Source organism: Gopherus flavomarginatus, chromosome 16 (genome assembly GCF_025201925.1).
Source record: "Gopherus flavomarginatus isolate rGopFla2 chromosome 16, rGopFla2.mat.asm, whole genome shotgun sequence".
NCBI lineage: Eukaryota > Metazoa > Chordata > Testudines > Testudinidae > Gopherus > Gopherus flavomarginatus.
In genome coordinates this window covers 18,884,918-18,912,877 of record NC_066632.1, presented here as the reverse complement: position 1 = coordinate 18,912,877, position 27,960 = coordinate 18,884,918, and the positions used below count along the sequence as shown (strand labels likewise).

General features: G+C 53.4%; 1 protein-coding gene across 2 annotated transcripts in view; it reads left to right on the top strand.

Moving 5' to 3' along the window:
- RAPGEF3 (Rap guanine nucleotide exchange factor 3) overlaps nucleotides 1-27,960 on the top strand; it is a 67,988-nt gene that overhangs the window by 22,168 nt on the left and 17,860 nt on the right. The window contains exons 3-12 of one of the 2 annotated variants that reach the window (XM_050925807.1): nucleotides 18,963-19,016; nucleotides 19,370-19,476; nucleotides 20,219-20,340; nucleotides 21,515-21,683; nucleotides 22,215-22,299; nucleotides 23,029-23,089; nucleotides 23,773-23,849; nucleotides 24,497-24,643; nucleotides 26,776-26,891; nucleotides 27,361-27,449. In XM_050925807.1, coding sequence (XP_050781764.1) covers nucleotides 18,963-19,016; nucleotides 19,370-19,476; nucleotides 20,219-20,340; nucleotides 21,515-21,683; nucleotides 22,215-22,299; nucleotides 23,029-23,089; nucleotides 23,773-23,849; nucleotides 24,497-24,643; nucleotides 26,776-26,891; nucleotides 27,361-27,449 — 1,027 coding nt within the window. Of the gene's footprint in view, nucleotides 1-18,962; nucleotides 19,017-19,369; nucleotides 19,477-20,218; nucleotides 20,341-21,514; nucleotides 21,684-22,214; nucleotides 22,300-23,028; nucleotides 23,090-23,733; nucleotides 23,850-24,496; nucleotides 24,644-26,775; nucleotides 26,892-27,360; nucleotides 27,450-27,960 lie in introns of both variants that reach the window. The other variant, XM_050925806.1, reaches the window with a different exon arrangement.

Sequence of the window (27,960 nt, the reverse complement as noted above, 5' to 3'; positions counted from 1 at the left end):
GCTGCTGCCGACTCTGCAGCTGTCCCACTTCCACCACTGGCCACTCACTGCTACCTCTGCCACTATTGTCTCTGCCACTGCTTGATGCTCACTGCCACTTCTGCAATGCTGCATTTTGAGGTTCCCCATTTAGGCCAGCTCTTAGTGATTTCACTGGATAGTGGGGAACCAGCCCTATACTGCTGCCTCTTCATTGTTTTTCACTGCAGCAGTGTTCGCATCCCAGGTCTAAGCCTTAGTCCAGCTCATCAGTGATCACAGCACTGGTAACCACTGAACAGAAACAAGGGTTCTCCATTGAGTCCAAGCAGTCCCATCTTCAAACACTAGAGAGGAGATGCTCAAATAGTACACAGGGCTCTGGCACAGCTGTGAGCTGGTCACCTGCAGAGCTGACAACAAATGGTCAAAAGGGCCTCCCTCCCCCTCACTACAGTCTGACTCCCCCCCATCCCCAGGACGGGCCTCTCCCTCTCACTACAGACTGACTCCTCCTAGCCCCAGGACGGGCCTCTCCCCCTCACTATAGTCTGACTCCCCCCATCCCCAGGACGGGCCTCTCCCCCTCACTACAGTCTGACTCCCCCCATCCCCAGGACGGGCCTCTCCCTCTCACTACAGACTGACTCCTCCTAGCCCCAGGACGGGCCTCTCCCCCTCACTATAGTCTGACTCCCCCCATCCCCAGGACGGGCCTCTCCCCCTCACTACAGTCTGACTCCCCCCATCCCCAGGACGGGCCTCTCCCTCTCACTACAGACTGACTCCTCCTAGCCCCAGGACAGGTCCCGCCCCCTGAACAGTCGCAGGCAGGGACTGTCCCTACGCTGGCATGCAGGCACCTAGCTCTTCAGTGCGCTTTGCCCAGTCCGCGTCAGTGCTGAACTTGCTTGCTGCTCAGATCGTCCAGATGCCATTTTCTGACCCTCCTCAAAGCTAGTGGGGCCTCGCCTGTCTGCACTGGAGTTCTCTGCCTGCTCCCCTGCCAGGGGAGTGCCTAACTTCCAGCAGCATTCCTGGGGCCCTTGGCTCCCTGCTGGTGTGTGATTAGCCCTTCATACCTGTCACTAGGAGCAAGGCCCATGCATCACCTTATACTGAGCAGCTCACAAATCAGTGCCCCTGCCAACGGTAGCCCCTCCCCAGGGTCCAGCACCCACAGAATCAATAAAGTCCTAGAAATGTGGCGCAGGAAGGGATCTTGAGAGGCCAAGTCCAGCCCCTGTGCTGAGGCAGGACCAAGTAAACCTCGACCATCCCGAACAGATGTTTGTCCAACTGTCCTTAAAAACCTCCAGTGATGGGGATTCCACGACCTCCCTTGGGAGCCTAGTTCAGAGCTTAACTCCCCTTACAGTCAGGAAGCTTTTCCTAACATTGTTCCCTACCATCTGAGCCTGTTCTTTCTTGCCAGTGCACGTCGAGAACAACTGATCATTGTCCTCTTTATAACATCCCTTAACAGATTTGATGACTGTTATCAGGCCCCTCCTCAGTCTTCTTTTCTCAAGACTAAACAGACCTAGGTATTTAACCTTTCCTCAGAGGTCAGGTTTTCTAAACCTTTGATCATCTCTGTTGCTCTGCGTTGCTCCATCTCTTTTCTACAGTGTGGCACTGATGAAGTGGGGATGATTACGGTAATATTTTTATGAATCCTATATGCGCCTCAGTTTTCCCTGCTGCAGGGTTATCCTAGAGGGTAGAAAGGGTTGTTTGCTCTCTGCAGCCGGTCAGAGACTCTGGTGTGAATGGCTTCTAGCTGTCTGGACCTTAGGCGCCATATCAATAGAGCTTTGGAGAAGACAATGGCAAATCCAGTCACTGGGACTTTGATACCTAGCAACCAACCACCGTGGTGGCCCACCTTTCTGCAGCAAGCCAAGCAGTGTTAGCCCAGCTGGAAAGCTAAGGACCGAAGAGATACCAAGGAGTGGTTAAGGGTTGGCTGCTGAGCGCATCTGAGCATACCTCATATGGGATAAAAAGAGGTAAAAGGGACAGGGCTTTGGGCTCTGTGCTGACCGGGATGGACTATGGTGTATCTTTCTTTTCTCTGTGCTAACCGACGATTCCTATGCTGTGCTCCAGTTGACTAATAAACTCTTCTTCTTTACAACGCTGGCTGAGTGTCACTGCAAATGCTGATGAAGGAGGTGCACTGCTCCCTATGATTGTACACGTCTCCAGGGGTCTGTCTCAGGAGAACTTGCTGAACAGAGCTCATGGTGTGAAGCAGGGGTGCTGAGAGCACAGAGGTCCAGCCTATGGAGGCAGTGAAACTGCATGGCTTACCCTGGAAGAAGAGTGAGCCTCTTAGGTGGCACACTGATGGAGCATGAGAATGCTGAGGGTGCAAGCTTGGTACACTAGTGTGATGAACTAGGAATGTTCTTCATGTTTTCTCTAAATACTGTGTTGGTGCCTCAGTGTCCCCATGGCAGTTCTTAAGTATCTGGCAGAGCAAAGGGCCACTGCACCTAAATGCCTGGCACTCTGTCTCCTAGCAACTGATGGCCTGGGCCTCTCCTCTGCAAAGGTGCCAACTGAAGGTGTTGGAGACAAAGGGATCAGATGACCTCCTGGTCCGGGAAAGGAACTGAGCAGAGGAGGAGGAGTAGGAGGGGGTGGTTAGTCTGGAGCTGGCTGGGGACGAGGTGTGAAGTGCAGATGTGGGGGTCTGGCTCACTACCCCCCAGAATGGACCCGGCTGAGGGGTCCGGTTCGCTGTATCTACAAGCTCTGTTTTAGACCCTGTTCCTGTCATCGAATAAACCTCTGTGTTACTGGCTGGCTGAGAGTCACGTCTGACTGTGAAGTGGGGGGTGCAGGACCCTATGGCTTCCCCAGGACCCCGTTGGGGCGGACTCGCTGTGGGAAGCGCACAGAGGGGTGGAGGATGCTGAATGCTCCAAGAAGAGACCCAGGAGGTGAAGACGTGTGAGCTTCTTGCCCTGAACAAGTCTGCTCCAAGGGAGAGGAGGCTTCCCAAAGTCCTGCCTGGCTTTGTGGGGAGCAGTTCCAGAGCATTGCCCGGGGACTCCGTGACAACTAGCATCTTGGTCTTTGTGGTAAGCTTTGAGTTGTTCCATGCTCATTTAGTTAGTCTGCTAAAGATAGTGACGGCTTTCCAATGCAAACATCTAGTTCTTCATCCAGGGAGAGGTTGGTGGTCACTGTAGGACCAAAATAACTGAACTTTTGGACTACTTCTATCTGGTTTGCATTTAAGGTGATTGGAGAATCTTGTGGAACCCTCAGTCCTAATAAAACCATTTTCTTAATGCTGATGGTGAGAGCAAATGCCTGACAGGCACTTGAAAGGCAGTCCATGAGTTCTTGTAGTAGATCGTCATCATGGGTTATGAGGGCAGCATCATCAGTGAATAGAAATTCCCTGATTAGCACGTTTTTTACCTTTTTTTTTTTTCCCCCACTCTTGAGGATTTCCATTGGAATGCTGTCTTTTCCGGGAGCCTTGCCATTTGATAGCAAATCAATGGCTTTGCTTAGCTCGTCTGCAGTGGGCTCCGAATCTAGCTCTGGCATGACCTGTAGGGTTGTTATTTGGCCAGTGAGTCATTGGTGATGTTTCTTTCTTGTGTGTATAGCTCTGGATAGTATTCAACCCAATGAGACAACTGCTTGCTTTTATCTGTAATGATTTCACTGCTGTGCAATTTGAGAGGGACAACCTTGTTGACAGTGGGGCCTAGAGCTTTCTTCAGGCAATCATGTATGACTTTGAGGTTTCCTGTGTCCGAGGCTGTCTGTATCTCTTCACAGAGCTTGGTCCAGTAATGATTTGCACAGCCTATGTTTGTTCTCTGTACTTTGTTTTTTGCATGTTGAAGTCTCACTTTGGTGCTCTGTGTTGGCTTCTAGTTGTATTCCTGATAGGGTGTGTTCTTAATGTTGATGAGAGGTAACAGTTCTGCTTCATTTTCTTCAAACTAGTTATTCTTAAAATCTCCCCAGAATTCCTCTGCCTTCTCTGGTAGTGACTTTGCATGCTAAGTTCAAAAGCCTTCACAAACTCCTGGCATTTCCTCTATTTTTTGGTGTTAATAGTGTTGATTTTGGGCTTGCGTCTAGGTTTTGCTCTATGTAGCTTCTTGGCTGTAATCTTCACTTTGCTAATAATCAAGGAGTGGTTAGTGTCACAATTGGCACTGTGGAACTGTTCTGCACTAAGTGTAGACCTTTCCTCCTGTTGATAACAATGTCTAATTGGTGCCAGTGGCCTGATCGTGGATGTCGCCATAACACTTTATGACAATCTTTTCCTGTAAAATATGAATTGGTAAAGCACGTTTGGTTTTGGGCACAGAATTCAAGAAGTTGTTGGCCATTCTCATTCATCTTGCCAATGCCAAAATGTCCTTGGCAATCTGGCCATGAGTTATCTGCACCAGCTCTTGCATTGAAGTCACCGAGGAGGAAAAGTTGCTCAGTTGATGATATTCTTTTCATGACTTGAGGCAAACGTAAAATGTATCCTCCTTCTTGGGGCTAGATTTGAGTGTTGGTGCATAAGCACTAATGATGTTTATAGAGCCGATGGTTGTCTGAAGTTTAAGTGAGATGATACCCTCTTACTTCCCAACAGGTGTTTCTAGGAGCTTTATCCATTTCTTTCTCACAGCAAAACTGACACCGTGCAGATGATTTTCTTTGCTGCTTTTACCTTGCCAAAAAAAGGTGTAATTGGCCTCTTGGACAGAACCATCATCTGCAAGTCTTGTTTCCTAGACTGCTGCAATGTCATCATTGAGTTTGTATAGCTCACGGTCTAGCAAAGCTGACTTCCATATGCTGCTTGTGTATTGTAGGTTGTCATCGTCTGTCATTCCAGCTTCTAAGCCAGAAAGTTCTTGGTTTCTTATTTTTGCCAGATGCAAAGTTTCCGTCTCCCTTTCAACTTTTGGTCTAGCCCCATGCACCTCATGAGGCAGACAGATGGTGGCGGGTCAGCACCTAACTATCCGGGGCTGCCCGGCTTTGTGGTGGGCAGTGGCTGACCAATGGAACACAGTGATTCAGCCCACCGTCGAAGGTGCCCTGTGGTGCCATCCTCTATGCCAATCAAGTGAGAGCTTATAACCCGTAACTGCCACCTTCTGTGTTGTGTCCATGTTGCCAGCAAGGATGGAGTGTCCTCTCCATGTGATGTGACTACAATAACTTGGGCAGTTGATATGGAGATGCTGCTTTGCTCAGGTGTCAGCATCGCCCTCTCGACTTCTTCACTGTTTTGGATCAAAGGAAGGATGGGAATCGATACATTTAGAACCAGTTACATTGCAGGAGTTGCCAGTGCAGACGAGATCTTCCACTTGCCTGCCTTTCAGGGCTCTGCTCCTAGATTGGGATCTTCAGCTGTGGCTGATAACCAATCTGTCACGTGTGGATGTCGTTGGCAAAAACAGTGAGTGAATTTGCCCATCTGCCTTTTGATGGCATTTCCTCCATCAAGGGTTCCACTACCCTCATCAGGCGCTCATCGGCCCAAAGCCACTGGCACTTCCTGATGTTTCCAGGATAATTAACCTCTGCCCAGTACTTGACATTGACCAGTACAGGTTGTATTGCCTGTGGTCATAGCAGTAGCAGGTTTTCAGTTCTGACGTGACAGAAATGCACAGAGCCCCACCACGTAGCCCTTTGTTAAGGTTGCCTTTTTTAATGCTAACCTGTGGGCTTTTGTCACCTGTCCCCTTTGAACCTAGTTCAAAGCCCTCCTCACTGGGTTGGTGAATTGGTGCGTGAAGATGCTCTTCCCCTTCCCCTTCCCCTTCCCCTCTTGCCCTTCTTTGCAGTGGGGACAAAAGACAGATCTGGCTTTAAGACTAAGTTCGATAAGTTTATGGAAGGGACGGTATGATGGGATAGCCTAATTTTGGCAATTAGTGATCTTTGATTATTAGAAGTAAATATGCCCAGTGGCCTGTGATGGGATCTTAGATGGGGTGGGATCTGAGTTACTACAGAGAATTCTTTCCTGGGTGCTGGCTGGTGAGTCTTGCCCGCATGCTCAGGGTTTAACTGATGGCCATATTTGGGGTTGGGAAGGAATTTTCCTCCAGTGCAGATGGGCAGAAGCCCTGGGGGGGTTTCGCCTTCCTCTGCAGAGTGAGGCACGGCTCATTTGCTGGAGGGTTCTCTGCACCTTTAAGTCTTTAAACCACAATTTGAGGACTTCAGTAGCTCAGACATAGGATAAGGGTTTGATACAGGAGTGGATGGGTGAGATTCTGTGGCCTGATTGTGCAGGAGGTCAGACTAGACGATCATAATGGTCTCTTCTGACCTTAAAGTCTATGATTCTATGATTCTTCCCAGCAGACCTCCTTCTCAGAACAGCAGCCCATGGGAGGAAGACGAAGCCTTCCTGTCAACACCATCTGCTCAGCCTTGCATTCTTCTCCAAACTGCATGTGTCCCTGCCTGGGCTCTTGCCCTTAACTGGGAGGATGGACGAGAACACAACCTGTGTCCACAATCGCTGCACCGTGGAGGAGCCCAGCCAGTCTGTGCCACTGGAAAGAAAACACTCGCTCTGTGCACATCCTGCCTGGGCCTTTCTGAGGCTGGGTTGGAAGGAGGCTTCATCTATTCACACAGGCCTCTGCATGGAAGAATGGTCCAGTGGTCAGGGTACTAGCCTGGGTTCAGGTCACTGCTCTGTCATAGATTCCCCATGTGACCTTGGGTAAGTCACTTACTCTGTCTGGCCCTCAGTTCCCATCTGTAAAGCTGGGACAATTGCCCTGCCACACGCAGGATGCCAGGATAAGAACATAAGAATGGTCACATTGGATCAGGCCTATGGTCCACCTAGCCCAGTTGCCTGCCTCTGACAGCAGCCGGTGCCAGATGCTTCAGCGGAAATGAACAGAACAAGGCAATTATTGAGGGATCCATTCCCTGTTGTCCACTCCCAGCTTCTGACAGTCAGAGATTTAGGGACACTCAGAGCATGAGGTTGTGTCCTTGCCCATCTTGGCTAATAGCCACTGATGGCCCTATCATCCATGAACCTATCTCATTCTTTTTTGAACCCATTTATACTTTTGGCCTTCACAACATCCCTTGGCAATGAGTTCCACAGGTTGACTGGGTGTTATGTGAAGAAGTATTTCCTATGTTAGTTTTAAACTTGCTGGCTGTTAATTTCATTGGGTGACTCCTGGTTCTCGTCTTATGTGAAGGGGTAAATAACACTTCCTTATTCACTTTCTTCACACCAATCATGATTTTATAGACCTCTATCATATCCCCGCTTGGTCATCTCTTTTCCAAACTGGACAGTCTCTGTCTTTTTAATCTCTCCTCATATGGATGCTGTTACATACCCTTAATAATTTTTGTTGCTCTTCTCTATACCTTTTCCAATTCTAATAGATCTCTCTTGAGATGAGAAGACCAGAACTACATGCTGTATTCAAGGTGTGGGTGTATCATGAATTTATAGAGTGGCATTATGATATTTTCTGTTTTATTATCTACCCCTTTTTCTTTGAGTGAAGGTACCTATCATGCCATCCACCCGAGTCTAGAAGTTTTTCCAAGCAGTGTGCATTGACCCACCCATGCACAATATGTCTCCTCATGCTCCTAATTGATGGTATAAGGGGCAGTGCAGGTCAATGCCACTACAGATCCTCCTCAACAGAACTACAGTTCCACATAGTTCCAAAGAGGATGGAGCTAGGCTGTTCTCAGTGGTAGCAGATGACAGAACAAGAAGCAATGGTCTCAAGTTGCAGTGGGGGAGGTTTAAGTTGGAGATTAGGAAACACTATTTCACTAGGAGGATGTTGAAGCACTGGAATGGGTTACCTAGGGAGGTGGTGGAATCTCCATCCTTAGAGGTTTTTAAGGCCCAGCTTGGCAAAGCCCTGTCTGGAATGATTTAGTTGGTGTGGGTCCTGCTTTGAGTAGAGGATTGGACAAGATGACCTCCTGAGGTCTCTTCCAACCCTGATATTCTGTGATTCTATGATAGCTACTGTCGTGCTCTGCTAGCTAAGTGTGACTTCAATATGTACAGCAGGCTGGCAGAGTTTACAGACAACCTCCCTGCAGACGACCATGCCCAGTTCCAGGCCTCAGTGAACGAGAGGAAATTGGTGGTGAAGGTGGCCCTTCAGGCCGTGGTGGATGCAGCTGACACTGCTTCTCATTCCATAGCCACCAGGCTTGTGATGAGCAGGACTCATGGCTTCAGTCTTCTGGTTTCCCGAGGGAGATCCAAAGTGTCACCTCCCTTTCGATGAAGACAATCTTTTTGATGACACAATGGATGAACCTCTGCACTCCCTGAAGGACTCCACTCTGCGGTCCCCAGGAATCTATATCCCAGCACCCAAGAGGAAGCACCAGAGGCAGTATACTGCCTACCAGCCCTACTACCAGTGGCTACTGGAACCCCCCTAGAAATGACAGAGATCCCAGAGGCCCCACTTTCCAGCACCAGCCACCTCCTCAACCCTCTTCCAGCCTCAGGCCAAGGGTCACTTTTGACAGGTGGGTTGAGACCCACAGGCCACCTTCAATGCCAGCTACCTTGCCATCCGTCATCTTCAGAAGTCGCTTTGCCTTCTTTGTCCACAATTGGGCCAAGATCACCATAGGCAGTTGGGTACTGGAGATCGTCCATTACGGGTACTCCATAGAGTTTCTTTCCTTCCCACCTCATCATCCTCCCACTTGACCCCCTTTGGAGGATCCCTCTCACCAGTTGATTCTTCAGCAGGAAGCCAACTCCCTGCTCCTCAAGGCTGTGGTAAAGGGCATCCCGCTGCAATACCAGGGGTGGGGATTCTACTCGCCATATTTCCTCATTCCAAAAAAGGGCAGAGGACAGAAACCCATCCTGGCAAGCAGTAGGAAGCACAAACATGTCACACTTTCAATTGACACAAAGCTAGAAATATTTAAAAAACCTCGACAATGGTTTTTGGCTAAGCAACATAGCAGGAGAATATGATATTGGGAAATCAACCACCACTGATATTTGAAAAACCCAGGAAAAATACAACAATTTCCAAAGAAGCCAAAGACAGTGGAGCAGTGAGCAGCAGGTGTATTGTACACGAAGCTACTGCTGCTGATTTTGATAAGGCAATGCATCTGTGGCTTGCACAAGAGAGATCAGAAGGCAATTCTATAAACAGTGGGATGGTTACAGAAAAGCCAGGGTTACTTCACTGAGAAATATATCCAGACAAAAGTGAGGACCATTTTAAAGCAAGCATGGGGTGACTCTGTTGGTTCAAAAATCGGCATGGAATACGGGACGCAAGGAAAGTCCCTGACAGCTGACTCGAATGCCATTGGTGAATTTAAAACCACTTTCAAATCATTTATTGAACAGCATGAACTTACCCGGGACCAAGTGTTCAGCTGCAATGAGACAGACCTATATTGGCTCCTGCTTCCATACAAGACTCCAGCAGACAGTTTAGAAAAACAGGCGAAGAATTTCAAATCCAGTAAAGGTGTGGTCAGGTTGATGGCTACTGCTAACGGAAACGGGGATTTCCATCTCCCATTGGCATTCATTCACAACAGTGTGAAACCTGGCTGGCTAAGCTAAGCAGCAGTTCTGCAGAAAAGGACCTGGGGATTACAGTGGATGAGAAGCTGGATATGACTCAGCAGTGTGTCTCTGTTGCCAAGAAGGCCAATGGCATATTGGGCTGTATTACTAGGAGGATTGCCAGCAGATTGAGGGAAGTGATTCTTCCCCTCTATTTGGCACTGGTGAGGCCACACCTGGAGTATTGTGTTCAGTTTTGGTCCCCCCACTATAGAAGGGATGTGGACAAATTGGAGAGAGTCCAGCAGAGGGCAACAAAAATGATTAGGGGGCTGGAGCACATGACTTAAGAGGAGAGGCTGAGGGAACTGGAATTTAGTCTGCAGAAGAGAAGAGTGAGGGGGGATTTGATTCAAGCCTTCAGTTACCTGAAGGGGGTTTCCGAAGATATTCTCAGTGGTAGCAGATGACAGAACAAGAAGTAATGGTCTCAAGTTGCAGTGGGGGAGGTGTAGGTTGGATATTAGGAAACACTTTTTCACTAGGAGGGTGGTGAAGCACTGGAATGGGTTACCTAGGGAAGTGAGGGAATCTCCATTCTTAGAGGTTTTGAAGGTCTGGCTTGACAAAGCCTTGGCTGGGATGATTTAGTTGGTGTTGGTAATGCGTTGGGCAGGGGATTGGACTAGATGATTTCCAAACCTAATATTCTACCTCCCTTCTTTACAAACATCGCTAGGTCAGCTCTGCCTGTCCATTACTACAGCCAGTGCTTGGATGGTGTGGCAGGGCTTGGTTATAAACCCCTTAGATGTCCTGCCAAAGGGATAGCTCCTCCCTGGCTTCCCGCTAGAACGGCCAAGTGCAGAGGCCCAGACACTCAGCAAGGAGCTCAGCTGCAGGCTCTAAGGAGGGCAGGTTCAGAGGAATCAGGTGAGTTGAGTGGAGTCAGCTGGGCTGGGGGCTGGGTGGAGATATAAGCCCAGGGAAAGGCTCACTGGAGGGGGAAAGGTGAGTCAGGGGGAAGACAGAGGGACTGCAGTTCTGTCTCTACCAGCAGCAGAAAGCCTCAGGGGCCGGTAGGCCCAGGGAAGGGTTTGAGTGGGGATTGGTGTTGTGTGAATCGGGACTTTGTATTAAGCACTGTAAATAAAAAGACATGGGTGAATCACCTGAAGGAGGCATTGGGACCCTTCTTGGACCACCCCGAGCACAGGGACGAGAGGGCAGTAACCTGTGCAGACCCTGTGACAAATGGACAGGGGCAGCTCCAGGCACCAGCACGCCAAGCACGTGCCTGGGCCGGCAAGCCACCGGGGGTGCTCTGCCGGTCGCCACCAGGGCGGCAGGCAGGCTGCCTTTGACGGCATGCCTGCGGAGGGTCCGCTGGTCCCACGGCTTCGGTGGATTTCCCGCAGGCATGCCGCCAAATCTGCGGGACCAGTGATCTCCCAAGGCAAGCTGCCGAAGGCAACCTGCCTGCCGTGCTTGGGGTGGCAAAATACCTAGAACCACCCCTGCAGAATGATAAAGGTATTTTCTCTGACTGGTTTTTTGAATATTTTGTTCCACTTGTGAAAGACTACCTTATGTCAAATCCTGTACCCATCCAAGCTGTACTGCTGATCAGTAATGCTCCATCTCACCCTGTCGTTGAAAATCTATTGACGGAAGATGGAAGCATTTAGTATTTGTTTTTACCACCAAACATCACATGCATCATTCAGCCAATGAACTGAGGCATTCTGGAAAACATGAAATGTTGATACAAGCAAAACCTTTTATAGTGAGTATGACTGGGATCGATCCAATTTGAATCTTATAGATTTTTGTAAACGTCTGACAAAACATGCTGTCTGCATGTGTGCTGAGTCCTGGAGTGTTGACACGCTCATGGGATACACTTTGGCAGTGTATTGACAACACTGGAAGATAATTTGGAAAACAAGGATCAGATGGAAATAAATCAATTCATTTTTTCTGAAGAGCGACAGCTTTTGGATATCACCATGGAAGAACAGGAGGATTGGCTAAACGCAGATTAACATGAGAACAAACACCCTATTCTCAACCACCATGAGATGATTGAATTGGTAAGAGAAACAGCACAACCAGACTGTGACAAGAAGGAGGGAGAGAACGCTAAGTGAATCCCATACATGCAAGCAGAAGAGTGTTTTGCTACTGTCTGCAATGGCTTGAATAACAACCTGACGCCACAGCAATGAACTTAATGATGCTTCTAAGAGCTACATACCTTGGCAGCCAAAAAGCGTGTTAGCAACCTCAAGCAGAGTGCCATTAAAGATTGTTTCAAGTCTATGTACTTTATCCTGTAGTATTTATTCAGGAAAGTTAAGTTTGAATAGGGTTTTTTTTGTTGTCATTATAAAGACTAGTGCCGATACATTTTGCTGCAGCATTTTTTTTTAGTTCTATTTGAATGAACATTGGAATCGATGGACTATTGTGTTTTCTTTTCATGGATAACAAACACTAAAAAGAAGCAAGAGAAATTACTTAAAATTGAAATACGGTACTGTGTTAAACGTAAACTGCTGGAAATAAAGGGAAGGTTTTAAAAAAAGATTTGACAAGGTAAGGAAACCGTTTCTGTGCTTAGTATCAGAGGGGTAGCCGTGTTAGTCTGGATCTGTAAAAGCAGCAAAGAATCCTGTGGCACCTTATAGACTAACAGACGTTTTGGAGCATGCTCCAAAACGTCTGTTAGTCTATAAGGTGCCACAGGATTCTTTGCCGTTTCTGTGCTTGTTTCCTTTAAATTAAGATGGTTAAAAGCAGCATTTTTCTTCTGCATAGTAAAGTTTCAAAGCAGTATGAAGTCAGTGTTCATTTGTAAACTTTGGATAGAACAACCGTAATGTTTTGTTCAGAGTTACAAACATTTCAGAGTTACAGACAAACTCCGTTCCCGAGGAATTCGTAACTCTGAGGTTCTACTATATTTACACTTCCAGCATTTGTATACAAGTACTTATAAAATGTGTCAATATTTAATTGTCTGCCCTCGTGTGATGTAATTGGATGGGAGTCTTTTTTGTTTCTGTTTCTCTTCAGTTTTTACCTGTACTATATCTATTCTCTCTTCTTTACTAGGCTATAGAATATCCCCTTTAATAAATCCTCCCCTGAAGGATGTACTCCTCTATGACCTTTTGAATTTTCCATGCCACAAGTCTGGTTCTATAGAGGCTCCTCCATTCCCAAGAGGTTCCTACTAAACCTAAATCCCTCCTCTGAATGCCATCATCTCATCCATGCATTGAGACCCTGTGTTCCTAGCCCTGCGTGCGGAAGTGGAAGCATTTTAGAGAATGCTATCATGAAAGTCCTGGATTTTGATCTCTTATCTTGCAGCCTAAACATGGCATTAAAGATTGTAAGGTGCTCAGATATCACAACAGTGGGGGCTGAATAAATTCCTTGCACAAACAGGCCCTGTGATAAGCAGGAGAAAAGGAGCTGGCATGTACACCACAATTTACACCAGCAAAGACTTTGTCACTTTTACTCTGAGCCCTAGAGTGACTGCAGCTCCTCCCTGGCAGAGCCACCAGAGCCTGCATTAACAGCACATGATGCCGGCAGCAACGGGGCAAAGCAAAGGCAGCTGGATTAGCCAACCCCACTGCAGTGCGAGTCTGTGGGAGCGAGCATTCCTGGCCCCTGCTGATGCTCCTGGGAGTGAAGGAAGCCATAGAGCCTGCCTGTTCCTGTGCAGACTCCATACAGCCATAGCACTGGGGTCACAGCTGGGCGAGGGGGTCTCCCAGAACTTGCTGTGCTGTAAGGATGGATCTGCTGCAAGTCCCAGGTTTGGGTTGAACCTTATAGTAAATGTGTACTCATAGACTATCAGGGTTGGAAGGGACTTCAGGAGGTCATCTAGTCCAACCCCCTGCTCAAAGCAGGGTCAATCCCCAGACAGATTTTTACCCCAGTTCCCTAAATGGCCCCCTCAAGGATTGAACTCACAACTGTGGGTTTAGCAGGCTAATGTTCAAACCACTGAGCTATCCCTCCCCCCTAACCATGTAGGGATCTGTGCAGGCAGCCCCAGGCACTAACCCCGTGGCATTAACAGGAGGATGCTGAGTTAATGTTTGCAGAGATCTGTGGTTTCAAAGAACTGTCCATTCACCTGCCCTGCAGCACTTGTGCCTCTTTTTCCTGGGCGGGGAGATGTCAGCTCAGGCCCTACTGTGGTTTGCACCTGCTCTGCCCAGCTGGAGAAGACACTACGTGGTCTCCAACAGGCAAGAGTCAGGCCCTGACCGTTGTCACCTGGGTTCTGGAATCCCAATGCAGGGGCCAGGAATGCTCGCTCCCACAGACTCGCACTGCAGTGGGGTTGGCTAATCCAGCTGCCTTTGCTTTGCCCCGTTGCTGCCGGCATCATGTGCTGTTAATGCAGGCTCTGGTGGCTCTGCCAGGGAGGAGCCGCAGTCCCTCTAGGGCTCAGAGTAAAAGTGACAAAGTCTTTGCTGGTGTAAATTGGCACAAACAGAATGTGTCCCAGAGAGTCTCCTGCCACTAAGGAGTGAGCTGGTCCCATAGATTCGAGCCCTGCCATCACCAGCTGGCACTGACAGACGCAGCCCTCAGAGGGACGTGTTTGTTCCTCCCTGCTAGGCCAGGGTCTAGAGATTCCCTTGTGGCCCTGAGACCTCTTTGGGACCACGTAAGAGCAGCATGCTGGGATCTGGGCCTTGTCTGCAATCTGGTTTAGGTTGAAACTCTTGACTTTACTCCATGAACTGAGGACCTTCACCCATGCTGCTCAGAATGGCTGGACAGGACCAGGGCTGAGAGGAGGCCTGGGGAGAGACTACTGTGCTATTGTGTGTTTTTTATCCCTTGCCCATCACTGTGGTGTCTGCCTTGCAGGACTGGGGTTCTGGTGCTGCCGTCCCTTCTTCAGCCCAGCTATTCTGGAGGTAGAGGCTGCCATGGACCCTCTCCAAGTCCACACAGGGTGCGATGTGCTTGCTCCAGGGTGCAGAGGAGCATCCAAGCCCCTGTGGCACCTTGGCCTTCTGCCCAGAGCACTGGCACCCACCCAACACCATGTCAGTGCAGCTAGTGTTCCTCTTTGATAACATTCACTGCAGGGTTGGCTCTGCAGATCTGGGTCCCACTTCATTCACAGTACCTGTCCGGCCTGTCTCCCTGTAGGTACTAGGAGGCCAGCTCAGACTGCGACACCCTGCATTGGGTCTCCATTGCCGTGAGCTGAGCACACTGTGTCCTGGATGCTCCTTGCTGCCCTGGCAGCCAGCGCACTTGTGATGTTTGCTGTGTAAACACACCGGTGGCTGGAGGAAACGGACGCTCTGGCGAGTGACCTTGTGCAAGGCTGGGAGGATTTGTGAGACCTCCCCACAGCAGAGGAATGCTGAGCCAATTGCTTCCTACCAATCCCCTTGAGTGGGGACAAACTGTCCAGCAAAGGGACCCTCCTCCAGGGCCACCCAGAGGATTCAGGGGGCCTGGGGTCTTCAGCAGTGGGGGGCCCCTGCTTTGGCGGTAATTCGGCTGCGGGGGGTCCTTCTGCTCCGGGACCCGCCGCCGAAGTGCCCCGAAGATCCACAGCTGGGCTCCCCCTGCTGCCAAATTACCGCCGAAGACCCAGCACTTTGGTGGCTGGTCCCACTTTGGCAGTAATTCGGCAGCGGGGGGTCCGCCCTGGGGCAGAAGGACCCCCCACCGCCGAAGACTCGTAGTGGAAGGAGCTCCGGGGGCCCAGGCCCCGTGAGAGTTTTCCGGGGCCCCGGGAGCGAGTGAAGGACCCTGCACCAGGGCCCCTGAAAAACTCTCATGGGGGCCCCTGCGGGGCCCGGCGCAAATTGCCCCACTTGCCTCCCCCTCTGGGTGGCCCTGCCCTCCTCTCCATATATTCACATGGAAACAGATGGAGAACACTATCCTTCAGCAGCATGGGGCTTCTATGCCTAGGTGTGACTGGGTCATCCCCTCTGGGCCATCCTGGGTCTGGCTGGGCACTGCCCTTCTGGTTCGGTCTGGCTGGGCGTGGCCCCTCTGGGTCATCCTACTACCCTCAAGGGGCCCAGTCCAGCTTGCCCTGTTGGTTCCTGTAGAGTCCAGCTCCCCAGATACTGTTTATCTGGTTGATGTCCTAAGTCCCTCAGCAAACCCTTGTGAGCAAACACAGGTCTGGAGGGAGGCTGCACTTCCACAGCACTTCAGTGAAGATTTAACCCTTCAAATGCTGACACTTTCCCGCCCAAGCAGTGCTCAGAACCACAGGATGATGACAGGGCAATGTCTCTCAGGGTCTGTATGGCGCCCAGCACAGCAGAGCATGGATTTCATTGGGCCTCCTAGGCATCACCACAAGACCAATATAGCAGATAAGAATGTCCCTGCTCGTGCAGGGTTGTTCTCTACAACCCAGTCCTGCTCTCTCTCTGGCTGGCTTGCTTTGACCAATGAGGAACAACACTTTCTAGTCCATTCCAGTGACAAATACACCATAACTCAGCAAATGTTTCCTGAATCTTGGGCCAAGACAATTAAAGAGCCAGGGAATTCGCTAAGGACCGGCGGGCAGGGACGCTGCAGGGCAGGGAGTTGGGGCGGATGCAGAGCCAGCTGACTGCCTGGGATTATTGTATAGCTAGGAGAAGGGGCCAGACAATGAGTCTCATGCCATTGGTAGTGAAGGTGGGTCGAGCCTTGGGAGTCGGCAGGGAGCTAGTTGACCATGGGTTCCGACTCCTCTCCTGGTTTCCAGCTGCTAAATTCCATTAGCCTCACCCCAACCAAATGCGACTTGAGGCAGGGCTGCTTGGACATTTACCACTGAAACATTTTTCAATGGAAAATTGTTTTTTTCACTGAACAAGAATTTGTGAGGAAAGGATCTGCTGTGGGAAAGCTGAGCAGCTGAACCCAAGGCCAGGTGCTGGAGGCAAGGCAGAGGGGCTATGGCTTACAGATTTCATCCTTCAACATTATTCAGTGATTTCCAGGTCTGCAGATAAACATTGCACAAATACATAGTCTGCAACACCCAATGTGTGTTGGTTACTGTAGTTACATAATCAGCCAGTCAGGGAACAGAAACTGTATCATGTGACATAGGGCAGGTAATGGGAATACCATAACCAAATAGACAATTGAAAATGGGTGCTCCATTGGCTAGGGGCACAAGTCATATACTGTTGTTTCTGCTGTCTGATTGGATGTCTCATGTAACTTACTGACCTTCTACAAATTGCAAATTTTAAAATCAAATGTGCAATTTGCCATGTACTTTCTGTGAATGAGATTGGCAGAGACCCTGGGTTTTTTTGCCTTCCTCTGCAGCATGGGTCACGGGTCACTTGCAGGTTTAAACAAGAATAAATGGTGGATTCTCTAACTTTAAGTATTTAATTTGTGATTTGAGGACTTCAGTAACTCAGCCAGAGGCTAAGGGTCTATTCCAGGAGTGAATGGGTGAGGTTCTGCGGCCTGCGATGTGCAGGAGGTCAGATTAGATGATCATGATGGTCCCTTTTGTCTGAGACATCAGCATTCAGCACGTATTAGCGTGAGAGAAGCCTGCATGTTCAAATGCTCATGGAAAGTGTATGTGAAAGGCCACGAATGTTGGTGAGGCACCACTCGAGTTTGAACCCCAGCAACTATAAATATATGTGGGAGGTGGGGGATCGGAGGAGAGAGGATCAGGGAGAGGAACAGCAGGGCAGTGGAGAGCAAAGCAGGGCTTGGATCGAGGTACACATGCCTCTTGCTCAGGATCAGAGGGCTGGTGCTGGGCTCTGCTTCAATTGCTTCTTGTGCAGCTGAGATCCTTCCAGAGCTGAATGAGCCGGGGCAGGGCCAATGGGTTGGAAAACAGAGATGCTGAGGGTTCCCTCGAGGCCTCGTCTCCAGAGAATTGCCTGCCCTTTCCATTCTTAGCCATGGGAGGAAGCTCTCTGATCCGCAGTGCTCGCGACGGACAGGCCAGGCTCAGCTGGGATTCCTTGGCCTCAGCAGTACTGTGTATTGTGACCTGGTTTACCTTCCTGGTGGGTTTGGAGGCTGCCAACACTAGGGGGACAGAGCAGCTGGCCCACAAGAGAGATTAGTTCTGCTGCGAGGGGGCAGTGTACTGCCCCAGCCGTTGTTCTGAGCACTGTGACGTATCACAGATCTTTCTGCTGTTTCTTTTTCTTCCTAGAGATGTACGGGAGGCTGATAAGCCTGGCCAGATCCCTGCACAGCTGAGACATTTGTGAGCCAGTCGGAAGCTAGGCTTGGACCCAGAGGTCCCTTGGGCCCCTAGACTGGCCAGCAACAGTGCCAAACCCACCTAACTCTAACCATGGCCAAAGGAACTTTCTTCATATTGCCAGGCCCATAGGTGTGGGAACTAGAGATGCTGGAGGTGCTGCCCCTGGCTTGAAGTGGTTTTCATCCTATACAGGGTTTACAGTTTGGTTCACTGGCTCTCAGCACCCCCACTATACAAATTGTTCCAGCTCCTCTGCGGCCAGGCCTCACATACAGGCTCTGGCTAAGCCCTGCTCACAGGTCCCCAGGCAGCTCCCTGAGCTGAGAGCAGAGCCGGGACCTGGCTTGGGTTACAGACAGAATCCCACGCTGGCTAATGAGTGAGGCTCTGTCCCAGCTGTGATCATGTAGAGGGCCAGCTCCTATGCTGGGTGCACTGTGTTTGGGGTCAGGAGGTCATGAGTTCTAGGCCTGATTTTCTTCAGGTAAATCACCTAACTATCCAATGCTCCAGCCCATGGGGTGCATAGCCCTGCCCCAGCAAGTAGGTGCTGGCTGGGCAGTGTGATGAGGATGGGCTTGTTACCACCGATTACTTGTATTTAAGTGGGGGAAACCCTCACAAAAACTATTGCCAGTAGCAGCACATTAAGCAAAGGAGCAATGATGGCTGGCCGACTAATCTGATACCAGTAACAACGGGCTGATTCTAAAGGGCCTGGTATCCAGCTGCCCATGCTTCACTCTCGTTCCAGTCCATCCCTCTCCAGTCAGAATTTTACACTGAAGGAACTGCGCACTGCACCCACCACACAGGCAACTGCTGTTGAGGTGGGAAATGGCAGCTGTTAAACAGCAAACAACTGCTAGGGAGTAACCTTGTTTAGCGTCTGCAAGGCTTGCAGCACAGAGTGGGTCTTCTGCAGGCTGGGGGCTTGCAATGTAATCCAGGAGTCATCCTGGAAAGGCCCCTTTCCCCTGCAGGGTAGGACTGAGAGGGCTCTGCTGTCACCACATGATTCCTTCCCTTCACAGTGACCTCTTTAGCAACAGGGATCCCTGTGCCACTGCGTGCCTCAAACAGAGGGAGTGGGTGTGGAGGGGCCCCTGTTTGCCACTAACTGAGGAACGTCTCTGTCCTGTTGCTTTCCAGACGCCGCTGCCTGACAGCAAATCAGCCCCAGACTGTGGGCAGAGCCCTACGCAGGTGAGTGGGGTAGCCCCTGCTTCAGGAAGCCACCCCCATCACCAGGAGGCAGTTCGCTGCCCTTAGCAAAGAAAGCAACTCAAAAGGCCCTTGCTGCCTGTTGCTTGCAGGGCATCCCATGGCATCCCTGGACACTGGCTGGGTAGCTCAGTGGGCAGCAATGGGAGAGGGAGCTGGGGGGTAGTTTTATCTTGCCGGTTTCCCTTTCAAATTGTGAGCAGGAGTGACCCTGCTTAGCATGGGAGAGCCAACATGGAGCAAGCAGTGCCAAAGGCTCATACAGACAGGGCTAGGGAGGAAGTGCCCAGTCCTGTGCCCAGCTTCTTGGCTGCTGATGCTTGTTTGTCCCCCAGGCACATGCAGAGAAGGTTTGGAGAGCGGGGAGACTCCTGTTCAGCCACCTCGTGAGCTCCTGTCCTGGCCTCATCCGCGATCACAAGTATCACCTCAGGCACCACAGGTGGGATGGCCCTGCTCTGTGGCCATGGCAGTACCTACCAGTGAGGGAGCCTCGCCAGGCAGCTTGTGTGTGCCTGGGTATGGACCCTCCTGGGGGCTAGGCCTGGACAGACAGGTGGGACGTCACGGCCCCATCCCCAAAGCCAGAAAGGGAGAGACAAGCATGGACCCTTGCAGGCCTGGTGCTTCCTACCTGAGAGAATGTAATGTCGCTAAATGTCAGTCACAATGCAGGGCAAGTGTCCTCCTCCACACAATCCTGCCCTCCGACCCACAGCCCCTGCAGTACCTGCCCTGGGTCCCTCCCTTCCCAGCTCTGCCGGAGCCCCTTATTCTGACCCTCAGCCCCTTCAATTCCCGCCCTGGGTCCCCTCCACAACTCTGCTGGTGCCCCTCAATCCCCACCCACAGCCTCAGCTATCCCCACCCTGGGTTTTCCCCGCCCTCCTCAGCTCTGCTGGTGCCCCTCAATCCTAAACCCCAGCCCCTGCAATCCCTGCCCTGGGTCCCCGCCTTCGCAGCTCTGCTGGTGCCGCTCAATCCCCACTCGCAGCCTCCCTGCTATTCCACTCCAGCACTCTCCCTGCCCCCAAGCTCTGCTAGTGCCCCTCAATCCCCACCCACAGCCCTGATATTCCACACAACCCTTCCTTGCACCTTTTCTCCTGCCTCACTATGCCAGCCCTGAATTCCCCAGGTCACTAGTCTTGTCTCACCCATCCATCGCCCTTTTTCCCCTGCAGGCATTGTTGCTCCGGGAAGGAGCTAGTAGACTGGCTGCTCAGTGCAGGGCTGTCCATCCAAACGCGGAGCCAGGCCATTGGGGTTTGCCAAGTGCTGGTGGATGGAGGAGTCCTGACTCATGGTGAGAATCACAAAGGGTCTGGGTGCTTCCAGGACTCCGGCCAAGCTGGGAGGAGCAGGCTGGAGAACATACGGAGTGTGACAGGGTGGACTGGGCTGGGGACTAGGCGTGCCGGGGCCTGTGTGGGGCACAAGGGCACAGGGTGGGACTGGGAGCCATGTGGAGTTTGTCAGGTTGTGGTGGGCCAGGACTCAGCAGGGTAGGGTAGGATAGGCCAGGGGCCGTGTGGGGTCTGGTGGGGCAGGCTGGGGGCCATGTGGTGAGGTAGGCTGGGGGATTCATGGGGCCTGCAGGCACGGGGTAGGGCTGAGAACCATGTGGTGTTTGTCTGGGTGTGGTGGGCCAGGATGCAACAGGGAGGGGTGTACCAGCACCTGCCAGGGTCCTGGTGGGGTGGGGCAGGACTGGGCCACATGGCGTTAGGCAGAGAGGAGAGGCTGGTGGTTGTGCCAGGTGCAGTGGGTCAGGAAGGACCCAGTTGGGTGGGGTGGGATGGGATATGTCAGGAGCTGCTTGGGAATGCATGGGTCCTGGAGGGGAAGGGTAGGCTAAGGCCTGCCAGGGCCAGGGACAGGCTGAGGGGCCACATGGGATCTGGCAGGGCAGGCTGAAAACCCCATGGGGCCTGGCAGGGCAGGCTGTGGGCTGGGCCAGGTATGGAGGGTGAGATGTGCCAGGGACTGCCAGGAGCCTAGTGGGGCAGGCTGAGGTCACATGGGGCCTGGCAGGGGTGGGGCTGGAAACCACGTGGAGTTGCTGGGCCAGGACCTGTGGAGTGGGGTTGCCAGGAGTGTGAGGAGCCCATGGGATGGGCCAGGGGCTGCATGGATGTGTCAGACTTACACCATCACCAAACTCTAGCTCCGTGACTGGGCTTCGTGCTGTGGGGCCAGGGGCCAGGGGCTAGGGCCCAATTCAGGCTCCTGTCAAGTGTCTGCCCATGATACGGAGAGCGAGGTGGGAATTGCCTGAGTGCACCCTCCACCCCAACCCACGGCACACGCTGACAGTGCCCACTGTAACCCTGGTGTCTGTTCCTACCCATCTCACGCTGGCCCTGCCCTCTCACGGGCTCACAGCAGCTCGTCACCTGGTCCAGGCACTTTGCCAGCCAGGCTCGTGCCATGCACGGTGTCGCGCACAGGCTGATGCTGCTATGTGGCTCTTTCCCCAGTGAAGCAGGAGTGGCATTTCCAGGACAAGGACGCCCAGTTTTACCGCTTCGCTGAGGGGGAGCTGACTCTGGAGCCTGGTGCCTGGGACACTGAGGAGCTATTGGAAGCATTGGCCTTTCTGGCCCAGCTGGGCCCTGATGCGCTGCTCACCATGGCTCTGCGCAAGCCGTGAGTATGCCACATGTCCCCCATGGCTGGGGGAGGGCTGGGCTGCCCAGCAAGAGACCCGCCCTCCCCCACAGCTGGGCTGCCACCAAGAGCAGCTGGGCTCAGTGGGCCTGAGACCCCAGGTGGGGTGTAAAGGGCGCTGAGTGGGCCTTCTCCCCACATTATAACAAGGGCTCTGGATCCTGGAATTGTCCTGCCAGGCTAGAGTCCATGTGTGTGGTCAGTGCCCTCAACTCCAGATCGTAGACCCACAGACGCCCCCAGACTGCAGAGACCCACCCTGCTGCCCGGCCAAGGGCTGCCCTCTGCATGGGACCAGGCCCAGCTCAGGCGGCTGCCCTCATGTGAGGTCATGCCAGGGCTGGGGGAGCTGCCCCGCATGAGGCCAGGCCTGAGTTGTGGGGGAGGGGCAGCCCTCATGGGGGGTGGTTGCCCAGCTCAGGGGGCTGCCGTCTGTGTGGGGCCATGCCTGGCATGGGGCTCTGTGCCCCAGGCAGGGCCGGTGCTAGGATAACGCCACTCTCTTCCCAGCCCTGCCCAGCGCACGGGGGACGAGCTGGAGCTCATTTTTGAGGAGCTGCTGCACATCAAAGCTGTGGCTCATCTTTCCCACTCGGTGAGTGCTGGCTCCCCCTCCCCCTGGCCAAGCCCTGCTCCTCCCCTCATCGGCCCCTCTCCCCACCAGCCCTGCTGCCCTCCACCTGCCAGCCCCTATTCCCCACCCAATGGTCAACCCCTGCCCCCCCACTCACCAGTCCCTCTCCCCACCAGCCCTGCTGCCCTCCGCCTGCCAGCCGCCATCTCCTGCCCCCATCAGTCCCTATTCCCCTCCCCATGGTCAACCCCTGCTCTGCCCTCCCCCCCATAAGTCCCTACTCCCCTCTGCCTGCCAGCCCCTATTCTCCTTTCCCCCACTCCCCTTCCCACACCACCCCTGCTGCCTTCCACCCCACCTACAGTCCTGCTCCACCTATACCCCCACTGCCTTTACCCAGCTCCAGCCTCCTTCCAGCCATGGAGCACCCCCTGACGAGCACCTCTTGCCCTCTGTGTATCCTAGACTGTCCATCCTGACCCCCCAGCACTCTTCGCCCCCTTGTTCCCATGGAGTTCCCCTACCCAACTCCCCAGGCATCTCACTGAGACCCACTGGGCCCCTGCTGTTGCTCCTGCCAAGTTCTGCCAGGCAAGTCCGGCCCAGCAGCGCACCCTCCCTCCCACTGACACCCTGCCCCAACATGCTCATCTCATTCAGCCCAGGCCTCGTGCCATCCAGCGCCCGCCCCTCCATCCCACGACCCTCACCCTGTGCCAGGGCAGCGCTAAGGGGTGTCTCTCATTGCAGGTGAAGCGGGAGCTGGCCTCTGTGCTACTGTTTGAATCACACCCCAAAGCGGGCACCGTGTGTGAGTATCACAGCCTGCCCCAGCCAGTGACTCTGTGCACATGCTCCTCCCAGCCTGGGCCCAGAGAGGGGTGTCCTGCACTCTGCCAGCCTGGTTCCTGGGGCACCACTGTACCCAGCCTGCTGCCTGGCATCCTCTGACCAGGAAGTTATACCTTGGAGATGCAGCACCAGGCACTGCTCCATGGTGTGCCATTGCCTGGCACCGCACAGCAGACTGACCAGCACCAGAGAGGGCAGTGACCTCCCCTGGCACCCACCGCAGGGCTCTGATCCCAGGGACCCTTGTGCCCACCAGGCCCTGCAGAAAGGGAAGGAAGGAGCCCCGGGGCTGTTTGCTGGGGTGCAGGACCTGAGCCCTGCGCTCTCTGAGTTCCTGGGCGGTCAGCGTGGGAAAGGCTGGAAACGGTGGCATTCAGCGTTTGGCACATCCCGACCCCGCTGTGCTGCCCCACAGGTCCTCACGGCTTAGGGGACGGAGCCAGCCAAAGCACCAGCCCTGAGAGTACTCATCCCGGGCTCCCCAGATCTCCGTGCCCCCCAGGGCAGGGCTGGGCTGGGCAGGGCAGCTCCCCTGGAACGCAGAGCCTCTGCGAGGCTGGGATGTGCGGTCTAGAGCCTTGACAAGAGCTGCCCCATCTGCAGTCACTTGGGCTCCCTGGACAAACCACGGCTTCTTTGCAGTGTTCAGCCAAGGAGACAAAGGCACCTCGTGGTACATTATCTGGAAGGGCTCAGTGAACGTGGTCACCCATGGCAAGGTATGTGCTTCCCCGCCCTCCACGCTGCCCTGCCCCTACAATCCCACTGGGACCCACTGCTGGGATGGAACCAGGACCTCCATGCTGCCCTGCCCCTACAATCCCACTGGGCTTCACTGCTGGCACAGAACCAGGACCTCCAGGTTCCTCCCCCTGCAATCCCACTGGGCCCCACTTCTGGGACAGAACCAGGATCTCCAGTCTCCTCCTGCTGCAGGCCCACTGGGCTCTACTGCTGGGACAGAACCAGGACCACAGAGTCCTCCTGCTGCAGGCCCACTGGGCTCTACTGCTGGGACAGAACCAGGATCTCCAGGCTCCTCCCCCTGCAGCCCACTGGGCCTAGGGTTACCAGATAGTGTGTGTGAAAAATCAGGACGGGGGAGGGTATAGTTGCCTGTGTAAGACAAAGCCCCTAATATCGGGATATCTGGTCACTTTAGCTGGGCCCCACTGCTGGGACGGAACCAGGACCTTTCGGCTACGCCCCTTGAGAGCAACTAGTGGAGGTGGGAGCTGAAGGGCCTGTGCCCCCTGGGCCAGCATGGTGCTCCCCCTATATCCCAGCGCCTCCCGGATCCCCTGCTCCCCAGCCGGCGGGTGATGGTGTGGAGGTCTCTGGTTTCTCACCCAGCTGCCACCCCCAGGGCCTGGTGACCACCCTGCATGAGGGTGATGACTTCGGACAGCTGGCGCTGGTGAACGATGCCCCCCGAGCCGCCACCATCATCCTGCGGGAGGACAACTGCCATTTCCTGCGCGTGGACAAGCGAGACTTCAACCGCATCCTCAAGGTGGGCCCAGACCCTGAGCCACGGGGCCCAGCCACCCCTGGAGGGCAGTTCTCCTGTGTTCCCCTTCCTGCTGCCCCTGCCAAGCAGGCTGTGGGCACCGGGACTGCTGCTGCCTCTTTGGTCTGTGGGTCATCTCACATCACCAGACCCACATGGCCCTGTGTCCATGGTGTACCAGGCTGGGGATAGGGCTGGGGACACTGTGTAGCAGGAAGGTTTGTTGGGAGGTGCGGGGCTGGCTGACACATGGCGACCCCCTGAGCTCTGTACTGTCCCGCTGAGTCCGCGCTGCAGGCACATCCGCAGTGCAGCCCCAGCTGCAAGGAGGCTGTGTCCGTTTCCTGCTGTGTGGCCCTTGTGCCCTGGGCCTGGTGCCGTGGTGTCATGGATCCTCTTGTACCGCCCTGGAACGGGTCCCTGGGAGGCACCCTTCAGTGTATCAGCCCCATTAGGGTCACACCCTCTCACTGGGGTGAGCTCCTTGGCTTCACCACCTCCTGGGTCTGAACTTTGGAGCCTCACACCATGAGCTCCCTGCAGCTGGATTGGGCATGGAGGGAGACTTTCACACCCAAAGGGAGCAAGGCACCCCCAACTTTCTTAATCTGGAGTGACTCAGCCAGCAGTGTGAATGCAGGAGGGTTTAGTAGCGGTCTGGTGTAGAAAGTCCTTAGTTAACACAGAGAACAGAAAGTTACAGCAAAGTCCAGCTGGGTCAGACCAGAGCCAGAGCCCTCTCCAACCCCTCTTTAGTTCTAGGCCAGGAGCTTCTCCCCCTCCAACAACCCACACTTAACACCACTGCCTGACCCCTCCTCAGGCCTTTAGTCCGTGTTCCCAAGCCAATAGTGTCACCTGGCCTCCTCCGAGCCCTTTGTACTCCAGCTGGTCTCACCTAGCTGGATTCCTGCGGAGGGGTCTGCTGTCCATGGTCGTTAGTTGCTAGGTACCAAATGTCCTGGGCAATTGGAATGGTCATTACCTTCTCATCCCAGGCCCCAGATAGCCACACCCGAATCTTTCCTCCCATTTAGTTAACCATGCACATGTAGGGGAAACTGAGGCACACACAATCATCCAAAATATTCTGAAAAATTCCCACTCTGTCACACATGGGGACTGATGCATGGTGCCCTCCAGGGAGCCTGCCTAATTGCCTGTGACCCCACTTCCTTGGCTCTGTCCATCATCGCTGATATTCTCCTCCGGGCTGGGATGAGCCGTTTCCAGCCACAGGCCCCTTGGAAACCACCTGCATCTGCTCTATTATCAACATTGTGCTGTCAGGCATCTCTATCTCATGGTCTGGTTTCCGCTGGCTGGGGCTGTCTCTGGCCCAGCACTCACATCCAGGGAGCTCCTGGGCATGATGAGGGTGTCACCAGGACCCTCTGCCGGCCAGCTGAGAAACAACCAGAGAACGGGACTCGGTGCCTTTCCGCCTGGGGCTTCCTGGTACCCAGGCACTTCGTTCTCCAGCCACTGTGCTGCTGTCGCCCACCGCCCCACTCTGCCCTGGGAGACACCTGCCTCGAGACGAGTCTGCAAAAGCCAAGTCCCAGGGCAGGGCAGCCACCAGCGTGAGCAGATCCCAATGCAGGGACCAACAATCACTGGGGAAACGGGAGGGACCTGGTGCATCTAGGTGCCTGGTGCCTAGGAAGGGGGTGGACTTTCTGCCCCCACCCCCATTCTGCTCCAATCCTTGCCCTGTCCCTTGGCCTGCTTTAGCCCTTTCTCTGCCTCTGGCCCCATCCTGGCCTTACCCCAGTCCTTGCTCTGCCCCCAGCCCTGCCCCTGTCCCAATCCTTACCTCTGCCCCAGTCCTTGCAGTGCCCTATTCCGGCCCCAGTCCTTGCTCTGGCCCTTGCTCTGCCCTGCTCCTGCCCCTGCCTCAGTCCTTGCAGTGCCCTACGCCCGCCCCAGTCATTGTCCTGCCCCTTGCCCTGCCCCAGTCCTTGTAGTGTCTCCAACCCCGCCTTTGTCCTTACTCTGCCTTACCCTTGCCCCACCCCAGTCCTTGCTGTGCCCCAACCCTTCCCCTGCCCCAGTTCTTGCACTGCCCCACCCCACCCCTGCTGACCCATCTCACTGGGACAGTTCAGCAGCAGCACTGACGTTGGATTCTCTAGGATGTCGAGGCCAATACCATGCGCCTGAAGGAGCACGGGAAGGTGGTGCTAGTGCTGGAGAAGAACCTGCAGGGGAGCAGCTCCAGCAACCAGTCACCGTCTGCGGGGAGCAGTAGGTACAGCGGCTTCTACTCCTGCGGCCAAAACCTTGCCAGGCCTGGGCCCAGGCGGCACTGAGACAGATTGGGTTGTTCCCAGGGAGACCTCACTGCAACACCAGGCTGCCCCATGCAGCTCCCACTCTCACCCCATCGCCTCCCTCTGATAGGGTCCTGCTGTCTGATGCATCAGGGTGGGGAGCTGTTGCTTCCGCTCCCCTTGGCCTCCCAGAATCCATTGTGGGAGGCAGCTGCAACATTTCAAAGGAGCCGTGGTGCTTGTTGCAAAGGATGCTGGGACACATCTGAGCTGTGGGCCCCAGCTGCCAGATTGGGAGCGTGTGTGGGGCAGGTAGAGGCATCTCTGTAGTTGGCCACCTGGTGGCTCTGCTGAGCCTGTGTGGGCTATGGCTCAGCCACAAGTCTAGGGGATGAGGCTTATGACCCTGTGGGAATCTGACATACCTGGATGTGCTCTGTCCTCCAGGTACTCGGTGATGGCTGGGACCCCTGACAAGATCTTGGAGCATTTGTTGGAAGCCATGAGGCTGGATGCGACGTTCTCAGATCCCCTGGGTATGTGTGGGTTTGCTGGGCTGGGCTCACCACGTGCCCAGACAAGCATCCCAGATACACGCTCCCACGGATATGTGTGCACAGACACACACAGATACACAGGCACAGACATGCCCGTGCGCAGAGATACACATGTGCACGAACATGTGCATTGATACACATGTACACAGATACACGCTCATGGACACACGTGCACATGCAGAGCTTCTCTGAGCTGGGACATGGTGCCAGGCTCCTCCAGCATTAAAGGGAAGTGCTGCGCTCAGGCAGTTCATAGAGCAGAGACTGTCTTACATCCTCCACACAACGCCCATAGTTAGGGCCTTACCAAATTTATGGTCCAGTTTGGTATATTTCATGATTGTAGTATTTCATGATCGTAATATTTTAAAAATGGTTTCAAGATATTTAAATCTTAAATGTCAGTGTTGTGACAAAGCGTGACTGTGTATTTAAAACTACAAACATATAAAGCCCTTAAGTCACCATTTCTCAAACTGGGGGTCTCAAC